Source organism: Engystomops pustulosus, chromosome 11, assembly GCF_040894005.1.
Source record: "Engystomops pustulosus chromosome 11, aEngPut4.maternal, whole genome shotgun sequence".
Taxonomy (NCBI): domain Eukaryota; kingdom Metazoa; phylum Chordata; class Amphibia; order Anura; family Leptodactylidae; genus Engystomops; species Engystomops pustulosus.
In genome coordinates this window covers 75972856-75995557 of record NC_092421.1, presented here as the reverse complement: position 1 = coordinate 75995557, position 22702 = coordinate 75972856, and the positions used below count along the sequence as shown (strand labels likewise).

Sequence of the window (22702 nt, the reverse complement as noted above, 5' to 3'; positions counted from 1 at the left end):
GCCTGCAGATCTCGTCCTGTGTGATACTGCCTGCAGAGCCTGTCCTATGTGATACTGCCTGCAGAGCTCATCCTGTGTGATACTGCCTGCAGAGCTCATCCTGTGTGATACTGCCTGCAGAGCTCGTCCTGTGTGATACTGCCTGCAGAGCTCGTCCTGTGTGATACTGCCTGCAGAGCTCATCCTGTGTGATACTGCCTGCAGAGCTCGTCCTGTGTGATACTGCCTGCAGAGCTCGTCCTCTGTGATACTGTCTGCAGAGCTCGTCCTGTGTGATACTGCCTGCAGATCTTGTCCTGTGTGATACTGCCTGCAGAGCTCGTCCTGTGTGATACTGCCTGCAGAGCTCGTCCTGTGTGATACTGCCTGCAGAGCCCCACTCCCCTTTTTTACTATATGTAATATAATATAATAAGAATATCCTGTGACTTACGGCTTGGATCTCCCTCCAGCGATGAGGAGAGCCAGGCTCAGGATCATCCCCGTCAGATACATGATGACAGCCAGGTAGAGATGTCACCTGCAGCTCGTTGCACTTCACCTGCTTATAAGCACCTGGGAAAGGGCGGGGACTTCCTTCTATATCTCTGCATTATGGGAGTAAATCCTGTACAAGTCACTTAGATTCTCCTCATCACAGAAAGAAACAAACCTCCACATAAAGGATCTGTTCACGAGCAACAAGGAAATACTTCATCCCAACAGTAAAACTACAATATTCAGAAGTTGTTTGTGTCAGTGACAGGAACATGAAGATCCCAAATCCCTCAGGGTTCATGGTCACAAACCAGATGATCCAGAATTGATCGTCTTTGAATAAATGCAAATTATTTGGGGTAAAAAAAAAATAATTTGCATTATGTGCATTTTTTGTATATATTATTCTTATATGTTGTGTGTATTCAGTCATAATACCAGTCGGAATGCAAAAAAGGTGCATGTCCCTTTAAAATCTGATTGCAAAGTGTTGGGTAATCTTGGTGGAGACCATTATCCCACCCAACCTGGTCGTTATTGGACTTGATACTGAGCATGGAAGCCAGCCGGGTCGATTGAAGTTGTCGAGGCCTTTAGGCAAACACTTGATGGGGACCTCTTCACCACCTCTGGAACCCATTCTCCATCAAACTGCTGCTGTACACCTTATATTTGTGTCCATAGTAGTTATAGACACAACTTATATTATGGGCACTTATGGAGTGATAGGTCCGGTGTGCCGATGCACAATGGGACCCACCATTCATGTGGGATATATAATACTGGTATCTTCCTACAGTATGGGGCACATTTCTTAAGGGTCAGCGGACCGCATTTTCATCGGGTTTCCTGATGATTTCAGAATTCCGCCGCATTTAACAGCGGATTTTGGCGCATCTGTGCCGGCTTTCACGAATCGGGGGGTGGGCAGTTGGACCATCCGACGGATTCGGACAACGCGCTGGATTTTACATTGCAAATTGTGTTGGAGGACACGCACTTACATACACCGGGAAGAAGAAGGTGAACTCTGGCGGACCTCAGTGGGGGAAGCGACACATGCAGGATCTCGGGCCCACAATGTTGGTGAATTGCGCCGGACTTCATCCTTGTAGGACCGTCCGAATCAGGGACCGGGTAAGTAAATGTGGATTTAGGGTGAACCACCTATGGCAATGCACCTGGTCATCATCAATGACCAAGAGCAAGAGAAGAAGATGACTTCTATTTCTACTGTTATAGTCCTGAGCACCACAGTATTAAGTTGATGGGGCACATTTACTTACCCGGTCCCTCAGAGTTCCCAAAAGTGCATTGTCCAACGACAGTGCACTCTGCCGCGATTCACTAAAATCCTGCACCCGAGATCCTGAATGTGTCGCTTCCCCGCTCAGGTCCACCGGAGTTCACCTTCTTCTTGGTGCATATAAGTGCATTAGATGCGACACAATTTGCATCTTAAATCCCGCGCTCAGTCTGAATCAGTTGACCAGAATTCCCCGACCAGAATTCCCCGGAGTGGCGTGTCAAGTCTCTATATTTCCCACACCCCTGGCTTTCTTTGATAGGGTTACAGTAGACCATTATGCTTTGTTTTATGGTTTTAAATTCATGGTTTATGAGTTAATGTTTGCAGGTCCTCAATTTGAAATTATCACAATGTCCACCAATTAAGGTGATTGACTAACAAAGAAGGCGGGTATGGGCAAGGCATTAGCTACCCGTATCAACATTGAGGTAGAGGGGGCACCGTGAAACTGACCAACGACTTAGATGTCAATGATGGAATTCTAATCCACCACCACCCCCTCTGCAGGCAGTATCACACAGGACGAGCTCTGCAGGCAGTATCACACAGGACGAGCTCTGCAGGCAGTATCACACAGGACGAGCTCTGCAGGCAGTATCACACAGGACGAGCTCTGCAGGCAGTATCACACAGGACCAGCTCTGCAGGCAGTATCACACAGGACCAGCTCTGCAGGCAGTATCACACAGGACCAGCTCTGCAGGCAGTATCACACAGGACGAGCTCTGCAGGCAGTATCACACAGGATGAGCTCTGCAGGCAGTATCACAGTCTGAATCAGTTGGATCGTCCGATGCAAGCCCCCGATTCCTGTCGCATTAAAGCAGCGCAGCTGCGTCAAAATCTTATCGCGTGCAACACAATCCACTTCTAAATACCTGTCACAGCGGGGCAAATCCCGAAAATTTTGGGAAGTCCACGGACCCTTAGTAAATAAGCCCTAATGTGTCTTCCTCTAATCCAAGCTGGAAAAGGTCCGGTGACCAGCGGTTTAAAGGGACAGTCCCCCCATTGTTTCTTGGAGCAAGAGAAGAAGGTCAATATCTTCCTTTCTAAATAAAATCCATAAATCTAAATATAGAAAAGGACGGACCCATGAAGTTGGGGGAGCCTGGCATGACGCGGCCAAGGGGGAGGGAGCAGTAACCATGGGGAGGGATTGTCAGAGGCGCGAGTTGTCAGGGGGAGGAGTTTATATAGGCTGCATGGAAGAAAAGAGCAGCCATTTTGTGCCATCAACTGAAGAGTCCCGCCCACCCGCCCTAGTATAAAGAGGGTTTACTTAGGGATAAGGAGGGCTATTTTGTCACGGCAGCTTAGGGCAGGAGGAGGAGGAAAGTCCTTGAAGTTGGTGGAGCTACAAGGGGGAGCGGGGGAGAACATGGCGGCTAGTTTTCTTCTGAATGACGTGCCATGCCTAGGGGTATGGCGGTATGGACTCCTGCTGGGTGCTGTCCCAGGGAGTGAAAAATTGGGAAAAGCCATCTGCAGGATTTGGTGCCCTCGAACCCGGAGGTGGCAGGTGAGGGTAATAGCGAGTAGAAGAGCTGAAGGGCGTTTGTATTTGGAGCTCCACGGACCTTCCCCTTACTTTGGGTACATTATTATTAGGGGAAAATGTTAGGGGAGGATTCTTGTCCGAGTCTTTCTTTAGGTCTTATCGGTCAGTCTGGTTGCAGCGGAGAAGGGAAGAGCGACCAGAATTCCCCGGAGTGGCGTGTCAAGTCTCTATATTTCCCACACCCCTGGCTTTCTTTGATAGGGTTACAGTAGACCATTATGCTTTGTTTTATGGTTTTAAATTCATGGTTTATGAGTTAATGTTTGCAGGTCCTCAATTTGAAATTATCACAATGTCCACCAATTAAGGTGATTGACTAACAAAGAAGGCGGGTATGGGCAAGGCATTAGCTACCCGTATCAACATTGAGGTAGAGGGGGCACCGTGAAACTGACCAACGACTTAGATGTCAATGATGGAATTCTAATCCACCACCGCCACCACCACCCCCCCCCCCCCACCCGCCAAAAAAAGGATTTAAAAGGACTTGGACGGCACAGCGAAAGTCATAAAAACTAAGCCCAGAGGGGGGCTTTTTCCCAGTACAGGCAGTCCCCGGGTTACATACAAGATTGGTTCTGTAGGTTTGTTCTTAAGTTGAGTTTGTATGTAAGCCAGAACCGTATACTTTATTATTGTAACCCCAGTCCAAATTTTTTTGGTCTCTGTGACAATTGAATTTTAAAAATGTTGGATTGTCATAAGAACCGGGATAAACAATAAATCTTAATTACAGGCACCATTGATAACTGTTATAGCTGATTATTGTAGCCTAAGACTAAAGTGCAGTAAATTACCAAAATCCAGAGGTCCGTTTGTAACTAGGGGTCGTATGTAAGTCAGGTGTTCTTAAGTAGGGGACCGCCTGTATATAAAAACTATATGAAAATATATAGAGTAGAAGGAAGGAAGAAGCGAAATGAGGACAAATGAAATAATGTGCCAACTATGGGAACATAACCTCCTGGTGATATCTCCAAGGAAAACAAAAACAAGTAGATCTTTGACGCATCTCAGTGTCCCGGCCAAAACAGATAAACAATGCATATACATACAGAGAACTGGATGTCCAAAGAGGTTTCTGACTCTTCTAAAATGAAGTCTAAAAATCTACACTTTTGGAGGCTACTGTGGAGATTTTGATGTTGGGTGGGTCTTAACTGTATGAAGTCTTCACCGAAATATAGAAGATGCTTGAGGTTTACCCAGTCACAACAAGCATCTGCTCTTGATTTATTGGTTGCTTAATGTAATGTCCTCAAAGTTAAACTCAACAAAAAAGTCTGTTCCCTTCCATCTGTTTACTCAGGACCTTTCTCCTAAGACAATAACATTCTTCTTATCTTTCCTGTCGGATTCTTCTAAAATTGTCTAAAGTCTTCGGCATTAATGGTAGCATGGGATGGTACATAATGGCCATTTACATTACAGGTAGCCTGTCTTCTCCTGGATCGAATCCTCAAATGGGTAGATACCAGATACCAGAACATTACTCTAGTCATGGCCAAAGCAGGACATCAACCCAACGGCAGATCTGGTGTCTGCTTCATGTGACACATGTCTACAACATTATCCAGCATGTTTGGTTTGGTGGTGGACTAGAGATGATCTGTGGGAACATATCTCTTAAAGCTCACAAAGACATCCAGGTTATAACCACTGGTACCAGGACTGCTACTCAGTACTGGAAGGAAATCTTTAGACCCGTTGTCAGGTCAGTGGTTAGGCTGTTGCAGTGGATGCTGTTCAGCGTCTAAGTATGTCGGCAGCTTCTCGACAATGTAGGAATTGATGCCGCTGACTAGTTCTTAAATTCCCTGGATCTTAAACCAGTTAATCACCTCTGGGACATTGTGATACAACACCACCAATGAGCACCACTTAGTGTCCAGGTGCTTTTTGGTGTCCTGTTTTGTGGTCTAGGAGGTCCCAGGACACCGCAATATTGGCGCTTATCTACTCACCCGCATTTCTGTGGGATTTTCCGACCTTTCGGGGATCGCACCGCCGGGACAAGGAATTTAAAAGGGGATTGTGTTGCACCTGACCGGATTTTGGCGCAAGCGCGGCGGCTTTCACGCAACACAAATCAGAGGGCAGTGCCGTCGGACGATCTGACAGATTCGGACTAAGCGTGGTAGTTAACATTTAAATTTGTGTCGCAAGACAATGCACTTACATACACCGGGACGAAGATGGTGAACTCCGGCGGACCTGATTGGGGAAGCGACACAAGCAGGAAATCGGGCACACGATCCTCTTGAATCACGGCAGATGTGCATTTTGGCAGACATTCCGGATCGGGGATCTCGCAGGACCTGGTAAGTAAATGTGCCCCAATGTGTCCTTGAAATAGCAAGTGATAGGCTGTGACATTTCAGAGGCCTTAATAGCTTCACTTCAGGTAGTTGATGTCTATGGGGGACACGTATTTAATAGAGATGAGCGAACATACTCGTCCGAGCTTGATGCTCGTTCGAGCATTAGCGTACTCGAAACTGCTCGTCGCTCGGACGAGTATTTCGCCCGCTCGAGAAAATGGCATCTCCCGCCGTTTTGCTTTGTGGCGGCCAGAAACAGAGCCAATCACAAGCCAGGAGACTCTGCACTCCACCCAGCATGACGTGGTATCCTTACACGTCGATAGCAGTGGTTGGCTGGCCTGATCAGGTGACCCTGGAATATACTAGCCCCTGCCCGCGCTGCTCGGATCATTCTATGTCTGGATGCCGTTAGGGAGAGAGCTGCTGCTGCTGCTGCAGGGATAGCGTTAGGGTGTTATATTAGCTTACTGTTAGGCAGGAGTGAGTATACAAGAACCCAACAGCCCTTGTTAGGGCTACAATAGCGTTATATATTTTATTTATTTTGTTTGCTTGTGGCTGGGCTTGCTGGCACTAGTAGTGCAGCTAGTACCATATTGTGAGTAATTTGCAGGGAGACTTGGGACCGTTGTGTTTAGCTCTTAGTGACATACATATCCACCTCAAACACCGAAGTGGGACAATTTATTAGGGGTTTGATTTCAATTAGGCACAGTCTGCCAGTTTCTTTTTATTTTACGTTTATTTTTTGATAACTCAGCGTCATCTCATCTGGCATAGCAGTGTGCTTTCATACTTGGCTAGAAAATAGCCATAGGAGAATCCAAACGGCTTACTAAGGCCTACAATAGCATTATATATATTTTATTTCTGGTTGATCTGCTGGTGGCTGGCCTTGCTGTAGTGCATCTACTACCATATTGTGAGGAATTTGCAGTGAGACTTGGGACCGTTGTGTTTAGCTCTTAGTGACACACATATCCATCTCAAACACCAAAGTGGGACAATTTATTAGGGGTTTGATTTCAATTAGGCACAGTCTGCCATTTTCTTTTTATTTTACGTTTTTTTTTTGATAACTCAGCGTCATCTCATCTGGAATAGCAGTGTGCTTTCATAGTTGGCTAGAAAATAGCCATAGCAATAGGATAGCATCGTTTGGTTTAAAAAAAAAAAAAAACACAAAAAAACCAAAAAAAACACACAAAAAAATTTAAAAAAATGTACAGTTATAACTTTCATTTTCAAAATGTTTAACCCGAGGGCTAGGGGTAGAGGACGAGGGCGGGGACGTGGGCGTCCAACTACTGCAGGGGTCATAGTGATAGGCTGGGCGGGGTGAGACACACCCTGCTGATGAGGGAGCAGGGGAACGCCGCAGAGCTACACTCCCTAGGTTCATGTCTGAAGTTACTGGGACTCGTGGTAGAGCACTGTTGAGGCCAGAACAGTGCGAACAGGTGATGTCGTGGATTGCCGACAATGCTTTGAGCAATTTGTCCACCAGTCAGTCTTCCACGCAGTCCACCCATGTCACCGAAATCGGCACTCCTCCAGCTCCTGCACCTCAGCCTCCTTCCCCCCAGTCTGCCCCCTCCCAGGAAAATTTGGCATTTGAACCGCCATACTCTGAAGAACTGTTTTCTGGACCCTTCTCAGAGTCACAAACCACTTGTCCGGTTGCTGCTGAGCTCTTTTCCGATGTCCAGGTTTTACACCGGTCGCAGTCTGTGGGTCATGATGACCTTCTTGACGTAGTGGAGGAAGTGTGTAAAGAGGTGTCCGACGATGAGGAGACACGGTTGTCAGACAGTGGTGAAGTTGTTGTCAGGGCAGGAAGTCCGAGGGGGGAGCAGACTGAGGGATCGGAGGATGATGAGGTGACAGACCCAAGCTGGGTTGATAGGCCGGGTGAACACAGTGCTTCTGAGACGGAGGCGAGTCCTATAGCAGAACAGGTTGGAAGAGGCAGTGGTGGGGCCAGACGGAGAGGCAGGGCCAGAGCTGGTGCATCAGCGCCAAATGTTGCCCGTAGTCAAGCTCCCGTGGCGAGGGCTAGATTTTCAGAAGTCTGGAGGTTCTTTAAAGAAACACCGGATGACCGACGGACTGTGGTGTGCAACCTTTGCCAAACCAGGATCAGCAGGGGTTCCACCACTACTAGCTCAACTACCACCAGAATGCGCAGGCATGTGAATGCTAAACACCCCACTCAATGGGGCCAAGCCCGTTCAACTTCCGGCTGGGCACACCACTGCTCCTTCCCCTGTGTCATCTGCTAGTCAGCCCCCTGCCCAGGACCACGGCCCAAAAACCTCCCGTGCGAAAACCCTATCTTCACCTCCACGATCCTCCACAGCATCCACCAGCGTTCAGCTCTCCATACCCAAGACGCTGGAGCGCAAAAGGAAGTATAGCGCAACCCACCCACACGCCCAAGCCCTCAACGTCCACATCTCCAAGTTGCTTAGCCTGGAGATGCTGCCCTATAGGCTGGTAGAGACCGAGGCCTTTCGAAACCTCAAGGCGGCGGCCGCCCCTCGGTATTCGGTCCCCAGCCGCCTCTACTTTTCCCGATGTTCCATCCCAGCCCTGCAAAAGCACGTGTCAGAGAACATCATCCGTGCCCTGACCAACGTCATTTCTGACAAGGTCCACCTGACCACGGACACGTGGACGAGTGCTGCCGGGCAGGGCCACTATATATCGCTGACGGCACATTGGGTTAACTTGGTGGAGGCTGGGACCGAGTCTGACCCTGGGGCTGGTCATATACTGCCGACGCCGAGGATTGCGGGGCCTACCTCGGTCCAGGTCTCAAAGGCCTACTATACCTCCTCCTCCTCCCACCCTTCCTCCACCTCCTCCTCCGACGAATTACCATCCGTGGGCATGGCGCCATCAGTCGGCAGCTCTAGGCACAGCAGCAGTGCCGTCGCTAAGCGACAGCAGGCGGTGCTCAAACTGCTGAGCCTAGGCGATAAAAGGCACACCGCCCAAGAGCTATTACAGGGCATCACGGCGCAGACCGATCTGTGGCTGGCACCGCTGAACCTGAAGCCAGGCATGGTTGTGTGTGACAACGGCCGTAACCTGGTGGCGGCTCTGCAACTCGGCAGACTGACACATGTGCCATGCCTGGCCCATGTGTTAAATCTGATAGTTCAGCGTTTCCTCAAGACATACCCCAATCTGTCTGATTTGCTCACGAAGGTGCGCCGCATCTGTGCGCATTTCAGGAAGTCCAGCACAGATGCTGCCACTCTCAGGGCAGCGCAGCGCCGCCTCCAACTGCCCGCTCACCGACTGTTGTGCGACGTGCCCACGAGGTGGAATTCAACATTAACCATGTTATCCAGAGTTTACCAGCAGCGTAGAGCTATTGTAGACTGCCAGATGTCAACTTCCACCAGAACTGGTAGTCAGGTCAGTCAGCTTCCTCAAGTTTACAATGAGGATATCTGTCAGGTGCTGAGTAACTTTGAGGAGTCAACACAGATGGTCAGTGGCGATGCCGCCATCATCAGCCTCACCATCCCGCTGCTTGGCCTGTTGAAAAACTCTCTGGTCAGCATGAAGTCGGAAGCTTTGCGCTCGTCACAAGAGACGGGGGAAGAAGATTCCCTTGTTGATAGCCAAAGCACCCTTAGGTCTGTTTCTCAGCGCATATCGGAGGAGGTGGAGGAGGATGAGGAGGAAGAGGAGGAGAATGTTGGCGAGACAGAAGAGGGGAGCATTGTTCAGTCCCTCACTGTTCAGCGTGTATGGGCAGAAGAAGAGGAGTTGGAGGAGGAAATGGGCAGTCAGGCCAGTGAGGGGAGTGAATACTTGCGCGTTGGGACTCTGGCGCATATGACTGATTTCATGCTAGGTTGCCTATCCCATGACCCTTGCGTTCAAAGAATTTATTCCAGCACCGATTACTGGGTATTCACTCTCCTGGACCCACGGTACAAGCAAAATCTTTCCACTCTCATCCCTGGAGAGGAAAGGAGTGTGAGAATGCATGAATACCAGCAGGCCCTGGTGCACAAGCTGAAACAGTATTTCCCTTCTGACAGCGCTAGCGGCAGAGGGCGTACTTCTGCGGGACAAGTAGCGAGAGAGAGTAGGCGAGCAGGCAGCTTTTCCAGCACTGGCAGGGGTACGCTTTACAAGGCCTTTGCCAGTTTTATGTCACCCCAGCAAGACTCTGTCACCTGTCCCCAGTCTCGGCAGAGTAGGGCTGATCTTTACAGAAAGATGGTGAGGGAGTACGTAGCTGACCATACCATTGTACTAAATGATCACACAGCTCCCTACAACTACTGGGTTTCAAAGCTGGACATGTGGCACGAACTGGCGCTGTACGCCTTGGAGGTTCTTGCCTGCCCTGCCGCTAGCGTGTTGTCCGAGCGGGTTTTCAGTGCAGCTGGTGGCATCATCACCGATAAGCGTACACGCCTGTCGACTGACAGCGCTGACAGGCTGACGCTTATCAAGATGAATAAAGCCTGGATTTCTCCGGATTTTCATTCTCCACCAGGTGAAAGAAGCTCAACCTGAATAATGTATGCACTCCTCCTCCTCATTGTCCTCCTTCTCCTCCTCTTTGTACACTAAAGCAGAGGAAACTGGCTATTTTTTGCCAGGGCCAACTGGCTCTAGCTATAGTACTCTATGTATTTAATTTTTCTGGAGGGCCACCTACCCGGTCATCTGTTTTAAGCAATTTTTGGGAGTGCCACATACAGGCACTCAATCTATTTAATTTTTCTGGAGGACCACCTACCTGCTCCTCTGGTTTGAAAACTTTTTTGGACTGCCACATACAGGCACTATCCAAATTAAATTGTCTTCATAGCAGCCTCCACATGTCGTCTTTTTAGCTGGCTCCACACGTTGTCTCCATTGCTACCTCCACACGTCATCGCCATAGCTGCCTCCAAAAGTCGTCCATATAGCTGCCTCCATACATGGTCCCCTTATCAAACGAGCTGTGTCAGGCAGAATTTTGGGTTGTTTTCATGGATTCCACATCAAACTTGTTAACTTTGTCGCCACCCTGCTGTGTAATCCAGAAAATATAATGGCAAACTTTTATCATTTACCGATATTATTTCAGCGCTTCTTGCGCATCTGTTTACATTCCCCTCATCCGCCATATCCCAAACTTATAAGAACGCTACTACACTTGATCTTATACAAAAGGTTCTTAGAAGTGCTGTTTGGGGAGTAGCCTAGAGACAGGGGCTTGGATTGGCGAAAGCTCGCCTGGCAGCGGAGCGCCAGCTCCATCCCAAGATACAACTAACATAGTTTTAACTGCAGCACCTTTAATCTACTACTAGTTCACTGCCTCCATACATGGTCCCCTTATCAAACGAGCTGTGTCAGGCAGAATTTTCAGGTGTTTCACCAGATACATAGTGGAACTCGGCCCATCTGTCACCATGCTGGAGACCTGAAGTTTCAATCATAGAAGCAATATGGATGCCCCAGTAGTCACTCTTAATCATGGAAGTCGTCTCCATGGCTGCCTCCCCATGTCTATTATAAAGATATTATTTGGCACAAAATTACTACAATAGTGGAACACACTAGACTCCCCAGGATGTCCAGTATCAGCAGCATATAAAAAGTAAAACGAGCCACTAGAAAAGGTTTCGTTTAAAAATTTTTTTGCTTTTATATATTTCTTTTTCACAAATTAGTTACAAAGATATAAACATGTCAATAGGGTTTTCTTTTTTATCATTTTTGAGGTATTACCTCTGAGTCCTTTATCACATATGTTTTGGGTTGCAAGCAATTCCCATTCTTAGAGTTTCACTGTACCGTGGCTTTGTAGAGACTTCTCACAGGTGGGTTTTAAGCAGAGGAGTAGATCTTTCCATCAGTCACTTCTTAGCAGAGAGAAAAACACACTCGCATGATTCTTGTGACGTTTCGGAGGTCACGCCTCCTTCCTCAGACATGCGCATCTCTAGCTTTCTCTTCTATTTATACAAAAATAGCCGGAACTTTAGTTACACTTCAAAACATATACTTAAATCTAAATTATTTACAATTCTTGCACAATTAATACATATATATGACAAACAATGCATAAGAGAGCATTTCTCTTCTTCCTTTCTAAATGTTGTGTGGAAGAAGTGAAATGTTATTTAACCCCCCCAACGTAGGGGGAGGGGTGAAGGACTGACAGCGATCAAAGAAATACATTAAAGTTACATTCTTCGTTTATTCCATTTGGATTTAGCGTTTCAAATTTATATATCCAATGGACTTCCCGTTGGAGTAGGCGTCTTTTTAGATTCTCTTTATCATATGCTTCGACTTCCTCTAGTACTGTCCATTTCAGTTCAGACACATTGGGGGTCATTTACTAAGGGCCCGATTCGCGTTTTCCCGACGTGTTACCCGAATATTTCCGATTTGCGCCGCTTGTACATGAATTGCCCCGGGTTTTTGGCGCACGCGATCGGATTGTGGCGCATCGAGGCCGGCATGCGCGCGACAGAAATCGGGGGGCGTGGCCGAACGAAAACCCGACGTATTCGGAAAAACCGCCGCATTTAAAATCCGAAAATGTGTCGCTTGGGGAGCGCTCACCTTCACCTTCTATGGGATGGTGCATTCCGGGGCGTTAAGATTATTTTCGGCGCTGCAGCGCCACCTGGTGGACGGCGGAGGAACTACCATCTTAAATCCCAGCCGGACCCGAATCCTGTGCAGAGAACGCGCCGCTGGATCGCGAATGGGCCGGGTAAGTAAATGTGCCCCATTGGGGCAAATTTACTTACCCGGCCCATTCGCGATCCAGCGGCGCGTTCTCTGCTCTGGATTCGGGTCCGGCCGGGATTTAATAAGGTAGTTCTTCCGCCGTCCACCAGGTGGCGCTGCTGCGCTGAAAGTAAACTCATCGCGCCGGAATGCACCGAGCTGGACCAGGTGAAGGTAAGCGGTCCTTATGCGACACATTTTCGGTTTTTAAATGCGGCGGTTTTTCCGAATACGTCGGGTTTTCGTTCGGCCACGCCCCCCGATTTCCGTCGCGCGCATGCCAGCGCCGATGCGCCACAATCCGATCGCGTGCGCCAAAATCCCGGGGCAATTTAAGTACAAGCGGCGCAAAACGGAAATATTCGGGTAACACGTCGGGAAAACGCGAATCGGGCCCTTAATAAATGACCCCCATTATGTCTATGTTCAAAGAAGTGTCTAGCTAGTGATGTTTCGTAATGTTTCTTACCCTTTTCATTTCCTTCTTTTGTTGTTTTTATTAAATTTTTTTCTCCTAATTCTTAATGGCCGACCTATGTTCATTAATGCGAATTTTTATTTGTCTAGATGTTTGTCCTATGTATGCCTTTCCGCAAGGACATTTAATCATATAAATTACATTTTTACTGTCACAGGTAAATCTATTTTTAATATGAGTTAGGGTTCCTTTTCTTGGATGGGAGATCTTATCTCCTCTGATTATAGAACTACAATTCTGGCATGCGAGGCATGGGAACGTTCCAGTATGTCTCGGACGCAAGAATTCTTGTTTGGACAATTTTTTCTTTTTTATATCCGCTCTTACAATATGATTTGCTATAGATTTACCTTTTTTATATACAAACTGTGGGCGATCTACAAATAGCTTTTTATATTTTTGATCACATTTTAATAAATCCCAGTGTTTTAGTATTGTTTTCCTAACTAAGTTAGCGTGATTATCATATGTGGAGACAAACATATGACATTTCTTTTCTTTACTTTTGGGTTTTGTCAAGCGTAGCTCTTTATTGTCTAATTTGCTCACTTCATTTGCTGTATTAGTTAGATTTACGTAATCATATCCTTTTACTTCGAATTTCTTTATCAGTTCTTTCTTGTGTTTTTCGTATTCATTATCCCTATCGCAAATGCGTCTTAGACGTGTGAACTGTCCCCTAGGGATCCCTTTAAACACTTTAGGATTATGAAAACTTTTTCGATCGAGCAAATTATTTCTATCTGCTTCTTTTGTAAATAATGTAGTAGAGACTTTATTATCCTCCGTTCTCTGTACTAATACATCCAAGAAACTTATTTCGTCTTTATTTATTTCACATGTAAATTCAATTAACCTGTGTTGGGTATTAAGAAATCTAACCCATTCTTTCAGTTCATCTTCTGTACCTCCCCATGCCACAAACACGTCATCCACGTATCTAAGCCATAGCTTAGCGTGGTGGCTATGTCGGTGGGTGGGGAGGGACAGATTTTCAAAGAAGGACATAAAGATATTAGCCAGGCTTGGTGCCACAGGAGACCCCATTGAGGTCCCCTGTAATTGTAAATAAAAATCTGAATCGAACCTAAAGTAATTCTTTTTTAAGATAATTTCCAACAGACTAATCAGAAACTTAATTTTCATATTTGAAAGTTTAGCATCTTCACATAGTTTTTCACGTATAATTTCAATACATTCATCGGTCGGAATATTTGTATACAGACTTTTAATGTCTAATGTACATAGAAAAGTAACATCTTTTAGGTCCAGAGATTGAATACTTCTCAAAAAACTGCTAGTATCTGTCAGGCAACGTGGTAATTTTTTAACTATAGGTTGAAGGAAGCTATCAATATAAGTAGCAAGGGGACTAAAAAGGGAATTAGTTCCAGAGACGATTGGTCGTCCTGGAGGGTTTTTGGCATCTTTATGTAATTTGGGAAGTAGATACAGTAGTGGAATTCTTGGGGTTTCGTTAGTCAAACATTTTGCTACGGTTTTGTCAATGACATTCAATAGCAGTGCTTCTTCTATCAGTTCGTCTATTTCTCGTTTGAAAATCTCAGTTGGATCACCTTGCAGTTTTCTATATACCTGCTTATCAGACAATTGAGAAAGGGCTTCCTCAATATAAAATTTTTTGTCTAGAATGACAGTTGCACCCCCCTTGTCGGCTCTTTTAATTATAATACTATCGTCGGCTGACAGATTCTGTAGCGCCCTGTATTCATCTCTGGTTAAATTAGATTTTTTCTTACTGTTCTGTTTTTGATTCCACTTTTCCGTTACCTCTTTTATGACAATTTGCTGAAAACTTTCTAGCATGGTAGACGGAACTGTGGGATCAAATGAACTGCGATTACAAGATTTCAATACAGTATTGTCTGTCTGATTTGGTTTACTTCCCTCATTATCAAAAAACATTCTTAGTCTTAGGCTACGACAGAATTTATAAAAATCTACCATGAAATCAAATGTATCGTTTTCGTGGGTTGGAACAAAATTCAGTCCTTTGTTTAAGACTTGGCGTTCAGTATCAGTGAGTGTCCGTGAGGACAGGTTTACTACTAAGTCTTGTTTTTGGGTTTGCTGCGTTTTTTTGTATTGGTTTCTTTGTCTGTGTCCGTTTGTGAGTCGGTTGTATCTGTAGTATTTTTCTTCTTTTCTAAAAAATCTTTATTATTTGTGTTTTTTGATGACCGTAGAGTCATACGTTCTTTATTCCTTGGGTTGGAAGTATTTTCGATAGAATTCGAATCAGATGTAGAAATGTCTCTTTTCCTATAGTTTTTTCGTATGTTTCTTCTTTCTTCTGCCCAAGTGTAGACTTTATTGTGTAGATAGTCTTGTGTATCCCTCTCAAATTTTTGCAATTTGTTCTGTAAAATATTCATACGTAGACTATCGATATTTTTTTGTAATTCTTCTTGTAACTGGTTATATTGTGTCTCTGGTGTATTTGTTTTCAGTTGTTCTTCGATATTTTTAATGTCTTGTGCATTTTTTTCCATAGCAATTTGTAGATGTTGAATTGTTAGTAACATTAAATCCATTGAGTATCGATTGCTAATGGCAAACCATTTTTGCAAGTATAGCGCATCATCTTTCAAAAAAATGGGGCGTAAGGTGGTTCTCATTCCTCTAGGGATCCGCTGAACTTTCATATATTCAGTAAGAGTGGAAGCATGTAGAAGGAGGCTTGTTTCTTTTTTTCTCAGGTGTTCTAATTTCTTTGGGAGGTCCGTTTTAGTGTTAGTTTTTGCCTTTTCCAGGGTGAGTCCAGCTGATTCAGCTGATCGCATAATTAAATTCCTTTCTGCCTCTGTGAAGGTAAAAGTCTCTGCCATATTTTCGGTCAGTTTTGAAATCTCTTCAAAGGACATTTTCAGTGCCAGTATAGGGAAATATACAGTCTATTATAAAGATATTATTTGGCACAAAATTACTACAATAGTGGAACACACTAGACTCCCCAGGATGTCCAGTATCAGCAGCATATAAAAAGTAAAACGAGCCACTAGAAAAGGTTTCGTTTAAAAATTTTTTTGCTTTTATATATTTCTTTTTCACAAATTAGTTACAAAGATATAAACATGTCAATAGGGTTTTCTTTTTTATCATTTTTGAGGTATTACCTCTGAGTCCTTTATCACATATGTTTTGGGTTGCAAGCAATTCCCATTCTTAGAGTTTCACTGTACCGTGGCAGTAAGAAAAAATCTAATTTAACCAGAGATGAATACAGGGCGCTACAGAATCTGTCAGCCGACGATAGTATTATAATTAAAAGAGCCGACAAGGGGGGTGCAACTGTCATTCTAGACAAAAAATTTTATATTGAGGAAGCCCTTTCTCAATTGTCTGATAAGCAGGTATATAGAAAACTGCAAGGTGATCCAACTGAGATTTTCAAACGAGAAATAGACGAACTGATAGAAGAAGCACTGCTATTGAATGTCATTGACAAAACCGTAGCAAAATGTTTGACTAACGAAACCCCAAGAATTCCACTACTGTATCTACTTCCCAAATTACATAAAGATGCCAAAAACCCTCCAGGACGACCAATCGTCTCTGGAACTAATTCCCTTTTTAGTCCCCTTGCTACTTATATTGATAGCTTCCTTCAACCTATAGTTAAAAAATTACCACGTTGCCTGACAGATACTAGCAGTTTTTTGAGAAGTATTCAATCTCTGGACCTAAAAGATGTTACTTTTCTATGTACATTAGACATTAAAAGTCTGTATACAAATATTCCGACCGATGAATGTATTGAAATTATACGTGAAAAACTATGTGAAGATGCTAAACTTTCAAATATGAAAATTAAGTTTCTGATTAGTCTGTTGGAAATTATCTTAAAAAAGAATTACTTTAGGTTCGATTCAGATTTTTATTTACAATTACAGGGGACCTCAATGGGGTCTCCTGTGGCACCAAGCCTGGCTAATATCTTTATGTCCTTCTTTGAAAATCTGTCCCTCCCCACCCACCGACATAGCCACCACGCTAAGCTATGGCTTAGATACGTGGATGACGTGTTTGTGGCATGGGGAGGTACAGAAGATGAACTGAAAGAATGGGTTAGATTTCTTAATACCCAACACAGGTTAATTGAATTTACATGTGAAATAAATAAAGACGAAATAAGTTTCTTGGATGTATTAGTACAGAGAACGGAGGATAATAAAGTCTCTACTACATTATTTACAAAAGAAGCAGATAGAAATAATTTGCTCGATCGAAAAAGTTTTCATAATCCTAAAGTGTTTAAAGGGATCCCTAGGGGACAGTTCACACGTCTAAGACGCATTTGCGATAGGGATAATGAATACGAAAAACACAAGAAAGAACTGATAAAGAAATTCGAAGTAAAAGGATATGATTACGTAAATCTAACTAATACAGCAAATGAAGTGAGCAAATTAGACAATAAAGAGCTACGCTTGACAAAACCCAAAAGTAAAGAAAAGAAATGTCATATGTTTGTCTCCACATATGATAATCACGCTAACTTAGTTAGGAAAACAATACTAAAACACTGGGATTTATTAAAATGTGATCAAAAATATAAAAAGCTATTTGTAGATCGCCCACAGTTTGTATATAAAAAAGGTAAATCTATAGCAAATCATATTGTAAGAGCGGATATAAAAAAGAAAAAATTGTCCAAACAAGAATTCTTGCGTCCGAGACATACTGGAACGTTCCCATGCCTCGCATGCCAGAATTGTAGTTCTATAATCAGAGGAGATAAGATCTCCCATCCAAGAAAAGGAACCCTAACTCATATTAAAAATAGATTTACCTGTGACAGTAAAAATGTAATTTATATGATTAAATGTCCTTGCGGAAAGGCATACATAGGACAAACATCTAGACAAATAAAAATTCGCATTAATGAACATAGGTCGGCCATTAAGAATTAGGAGAAAAAAATTTAATAAAAACAACAAAAGAAGGAAATGAAAAGGGTAAGAAACATTACGAAACATCACTAGCTAGACACTTCTTTGAACATAGACATAATGGGGGTCATTTATTAAGGGCCCGATTCGCGTTTTCCCGACGTGTTACCCGAATATTTCCGTTTTGCGCCGCTTGTACTTAAATTGCCCCGGGATTTTGGCGCACGCGATCGGATTGTGGCGCATCGGCGCTGGCATGCGCGCGACGGAAATCGGGGGGCGTGGCCGAACGAAAACCCGACGTATTCGGAAAAACCGCCGCATTTAAAAACCGAAAATGTGTCGCATAAGGACCGCTTACCTTCACCTGGTCCAGCTCGGTGCATTCCGGCGCGATGAGTTTACTTTCAGCGCAGCAGCGCCACCTGGTGGACGGCGGAAGAACTACCTTATTAAATCCCGGCCGGACCCGAATCCAGAGCAGAGAACGCGCCGCTGGATCGCGAATGGGCCGGGTAAGTAAATTTGCCCCAATGGGGCACATTTACTTACCCGGCCCATTCGCGATCCAGCGGCGCGTTCTCTGCACAGGATTCGGGTCCGGCTGGGATTTAAGATGGTAGTTCCTCCGCCGTCCACCAGGTGGCGCTGCAGCGCCGAAAATAATCTTAACGCCCCGGAATGCACCATCCCATAGAAGGTGAAGGTGAGCGCTCCCCAAGCGACACATTTTCGGATTTTAAATGCGGCGGTTTTTCCGAATACGTCGGGTTTTCGTTCGGCCACGCCCCCCGATTTCTGTCGCGCGCATGCCGGCCTCGATGCGCCACAATCCGATCGCGTGCGCCAAAAACCCGGGGCAATTCATGTACAAGCGGCGCAAATCGGAAATATTCGGGTAACACGTCGGGAAAACGCGAATCGGGCCCTTAGTAAATGACCCCCAATGTGTCTGAACTGAAATGGACAGTACTAGAGGAAGTCGAAGCATATGATAAAGAGAATCTAAAAAGACGCCTACTCCAACGGGAAGTCCATTGGATATATAAATTTGAAACGCTAAATCCAAATGGAATAAACGAAGAATGTAACTTTAATGTATTTCTTTGATCGCTGTCAGTCCTTCACCCCTCCCCCTACGTTGGGGGGGTTAAATAACATTTCACTTCTTCCACACAACATTTAGAAAGGAAGAAGAGAAATGCTCTCTTATGCATTGTTTGTCATATATATGTATTAATTGTGCAAGAATTGTAAATAATTTAGATTTAAGTATATGTTTTGAAGTGTAACTAAAGTTCCGGCTATTTTTGTATAAATAGAAGAGAAAGCTAGAGATGCGCATGTCTGAGGAAGGAGGCGTGACCTCCGAAACGTCACAAGAATCATGCGAGTGTGTTTTTCTCTCTGCTAAGAAGTGACTGATGGAAAGATCTACTCCTCTGCTTAAAACCCACCTGTGAGAAGTCTCTACAAAGCCACGGTACAGTGAAACTCTAAGAATGGGAATTGCTTGCAACCCAAAACATATGTGATAAAGGACTCAGAGGTAATACCTCAAAAATGATAAAAAAGAAAACCCTATTGACATGTTTATATCTTTGTAACTAATTTGTGAAAAAGAAATATATAAAAGCAAAAAAATTTTTAAACGAAACCTTTTCTAGTGGCTCGTTTTACTTTTTATATGCCTCCCCATGTCGTCCCTTTATCAAAAGAGCTGTGTCAGGCTAATTTTTCGGGTGTTTCACCAGATACGTTATGGAACTTGGTCACTATGTCGCCACCATGCTGTGTTATCGACTAAATATACCGTCAACCTTTTGTTCACATAGGAAATCACTTCAGCGCTTCTTGCTCACCTCCTTTGGTGAAACCTGAGTCCATTTCATAGTTTCATAGTTTATACGGTTCAAAAAAGACACTTGTCCATCAAGTTCAACCAAGGAAGGGAAGGGATTGGATGAGGAAGGGATTTAGGGGAAACAATTCTATATAACATAACCATCAATGTTATTTAGGTGTAAAAAGGCATCTAGACCCTTCTTGAAGCTCTCTGCTGTCCCTGCTGTGACCAGTGCCTGAGGCAGGCTATTCCACAGAGTGACAGTTCTCATAGTAAAAAAGCCCTGTCGCCTCCGGTGATTAAACCTTGTTTTCTCCAGACGGAGACAGTGCCCCCTCGTCTTTTGATTTGATCTAATCTGAAACAACTTACCACCATATTTTTTGTATGGACCATTCATATATTTAAATAAATTAATCATGTCCCCTCGTAGTCTTCTCTTTTCCAGACTAAATAAATCTAGTTGTTTTAATCTTTCCTCATAACTAAGACCCTCCATACCCCTTATCATTGTTGTGGCTCTACGTTGAACCCTCTCCAGTTCCAGGGCATCCTTTTTATGGACCGGTGCCCAGAACTGGACAGCATATTCCAGGTGAGGCCGAACCAGTGCCTTGTACAGGGGTAATATTACATCATTACAGGGGTATGTCGCCATGACACTCTCTAGCATGCTGCCGCTGCCTCTGCATGCCGTCCCCTATAGTGTCAGGGTCAATTATTGGATGTTTTAGATGCTATCTAGCTTCATTCTGTCACTCTGTCATGGCCATGCTGTTGCCCATAATTTTGGCATAATGGTGCGATTAGGCAGCCTCAGTGGCATCCATGCATGCTGCCCCTGCTGTTTCCTGTCCATTTCCGTGGTGTTTCCATCCTTTTCTGAAATTCCCAGGTGTTTGGCCAAGCTTCCCTGTGCAGAGCCTTGGTCCCCTTGAAAAATGCTCGAGTCTCCCATTGACTTCAATGGGGTTCGTTATTTGAGACGAGCACTCGAGCATCGGGAAAAGTTTGTCTCGAATAACGAGTACCCGAGCATTTTAGTGCTCGCTCATCTCTAGTATTTAAGCTTTTTTTTTCTTTGGATTATAATTGAGACTTTTGGAAGGTCTTTTTTTCGCCTTACGTATGATCATGCCTTTTTTCTTGTGATAAATGTTTAGTTTTTTTTGTCCTGGTAGGTGAAACTTTTGGCTTTTATTTGAGACTTTTTGTTGCAAATGTCTCAAATCCACATGGACAAAAGCCCGGGGGGGGAGGGGGTTTATATACCGGAGTGGACACTACTGTAAATTTGGGATTTGAGGCTGTGGCCTGCATCGTTAAGTACTATAGTCACACCCCAGGGAGATGACGACACATGAGGCTGCGGTCACAAGTGGCGTTTTCAAATGCATCATAACAGCTGAGAAGAGGAGATTCACCTAATTGCATTGCCTCATGTTACCCCATGTTAACAGCAATGTAATTAGGCAAATCTGCTCCTCTCAGCTGTTTTGATGCAATTGAAAACACATGTGTTAATGCCACGTGTGAACGCACCCTTAGGGCGGTGGCACATGTGGCGTTTTGAACCCGTTTTTAGGCAGTTTTAAGCAGTCCGTTAAAAACACAAGCAGTTTTTGAAAATGCATCTGTCTTTTGACCATTTTGTCCGCTTTCCAAGTATCTTGATTAAGATAATTGGGGAAAAAACGGTCAATAAAATGTGAATGCAAAAAAAAACAAAAACAGCCCAACAGGTTTACCTGCAAAATTCTAAACATTTAACCCCTTCGTGCACCCTGACGTGATACTACGTCATAGGATAGGATGCGGGTCGTTCCCGCACCTTGACGTAGTATCACGTCATGGCGATCACCCCGGCTCAGAAGCTGAGCCCGGGCGATCGCCGCGGGATCCCGGCGGTACGCGGTAGCCGAGATCCCGCAGTAACAGCCAGGATCGCAACTATCGCGATCCCGGCTGTTTAACCCTATAGACGCCGCGGTCATTGTGACCGCAGCGTCTACAGTGAATCGCCGCGACGACGCATGGCACGGAGGTGCCGATCGTTGCCATGGCAACCCTGAAGCCCAATAAGGACCCCAGGGTTGCCTTTACTAGAAGCCTGTTAGGATCGTGCTGTAAGCACGATCTAACAGTGCTGATGTCAGCCTATGCAGAATGCATACCCTGACTATGTAATATGCTGCAATACATTAGTATTGCAGTATATTACAATGAACAAGTGATCAAATGATCCTAACTTGTTCATGTCCCACCCTGGGACAAAATAAAACAGTAAAAAAAAGTTTAAAAAAAAAAAAGTGCAATTAAAAAAAATTATTAAAAAAGAATAAAAGTCCCTTGAAGTCCCATCCCATGCAATTACCCAATAAAACATAAAAAAGTGAAAATCACCAAGAAAACACAACATATTGGGCATCACAACGTCCGTTACAACCGTACAATAAAATAAAATCGTCACTGAACCCTTACGGTGAACGGCGTAAAAAAAAAACACAAAAAAACGTGCAAAAATTATGAAATTTTCACAACTGACCTCATGAAAAGCGCATAAAAAGTAATCAAAAAGTAAAATGTACCCTGACATGATACCAAGAATAAGTACAGCTTGTCCCGCAAAAAAATAAGCTATAAACCAGCTCTGTATACAAAAAAATATAAATGTTCTGCCCATTGTTACATGGCGATACAAAAACAAGCAGATTTCTCACAAAATGAGTTCTATATTCTGCAAAACAAGTTAACCATAAAAAAATGGGGTATCGCCGTAATCGTGATGACCCGTAGAATAAAGATAACACATTATTTTTTTGGTACGGTGAACGTCCGGTGAAGAAAAATGCTAAAAACCATTAAGAAGAATTAATGATTTTTTTAACCACCACCAAGAAAGAGTTAATAAAATCTGATTATTAGCTATTGAGCCCCCCCGTAAATGATGTCCCTGAAAAGTGGATTTCATCCTCAAAAAAAAATAATCCCCCATATGTCCAAATTACAAAAAAAATAAACATTTTATA

General features: G+C 44.3%; 1 protein-coding gene across 3 annotated transcripts in view; it reads right to left on the bottom strand.

The window, feature by feature from the left end:
• Nucleotides 1-545, bottom strand: part of LOC140105828 (ovostatin-like) — a 163437-nt gene extending 162892 nt beyond the window's left edge. For all 3 annotated transcript variants that reach the window (XR_011850649.1, XR_011850650.1, XM_072129929.1), the window contains exon 1: nucleotides 434-545. Coding sequence is in view for 1 of the 3 variants with exons in the window: in XM_072129929.1 (XP_071986030.1) it covers nucleotides 434-495 (62 nt within the window). In the remaining 2 variants the exon portion in view is untranslated. The remainder of the gene's footprint in view (nucleotides 1-433) is intronic.
• Between the last annotated feature and the right edge of the window lie 22157 nt (nucleotides 546-22702).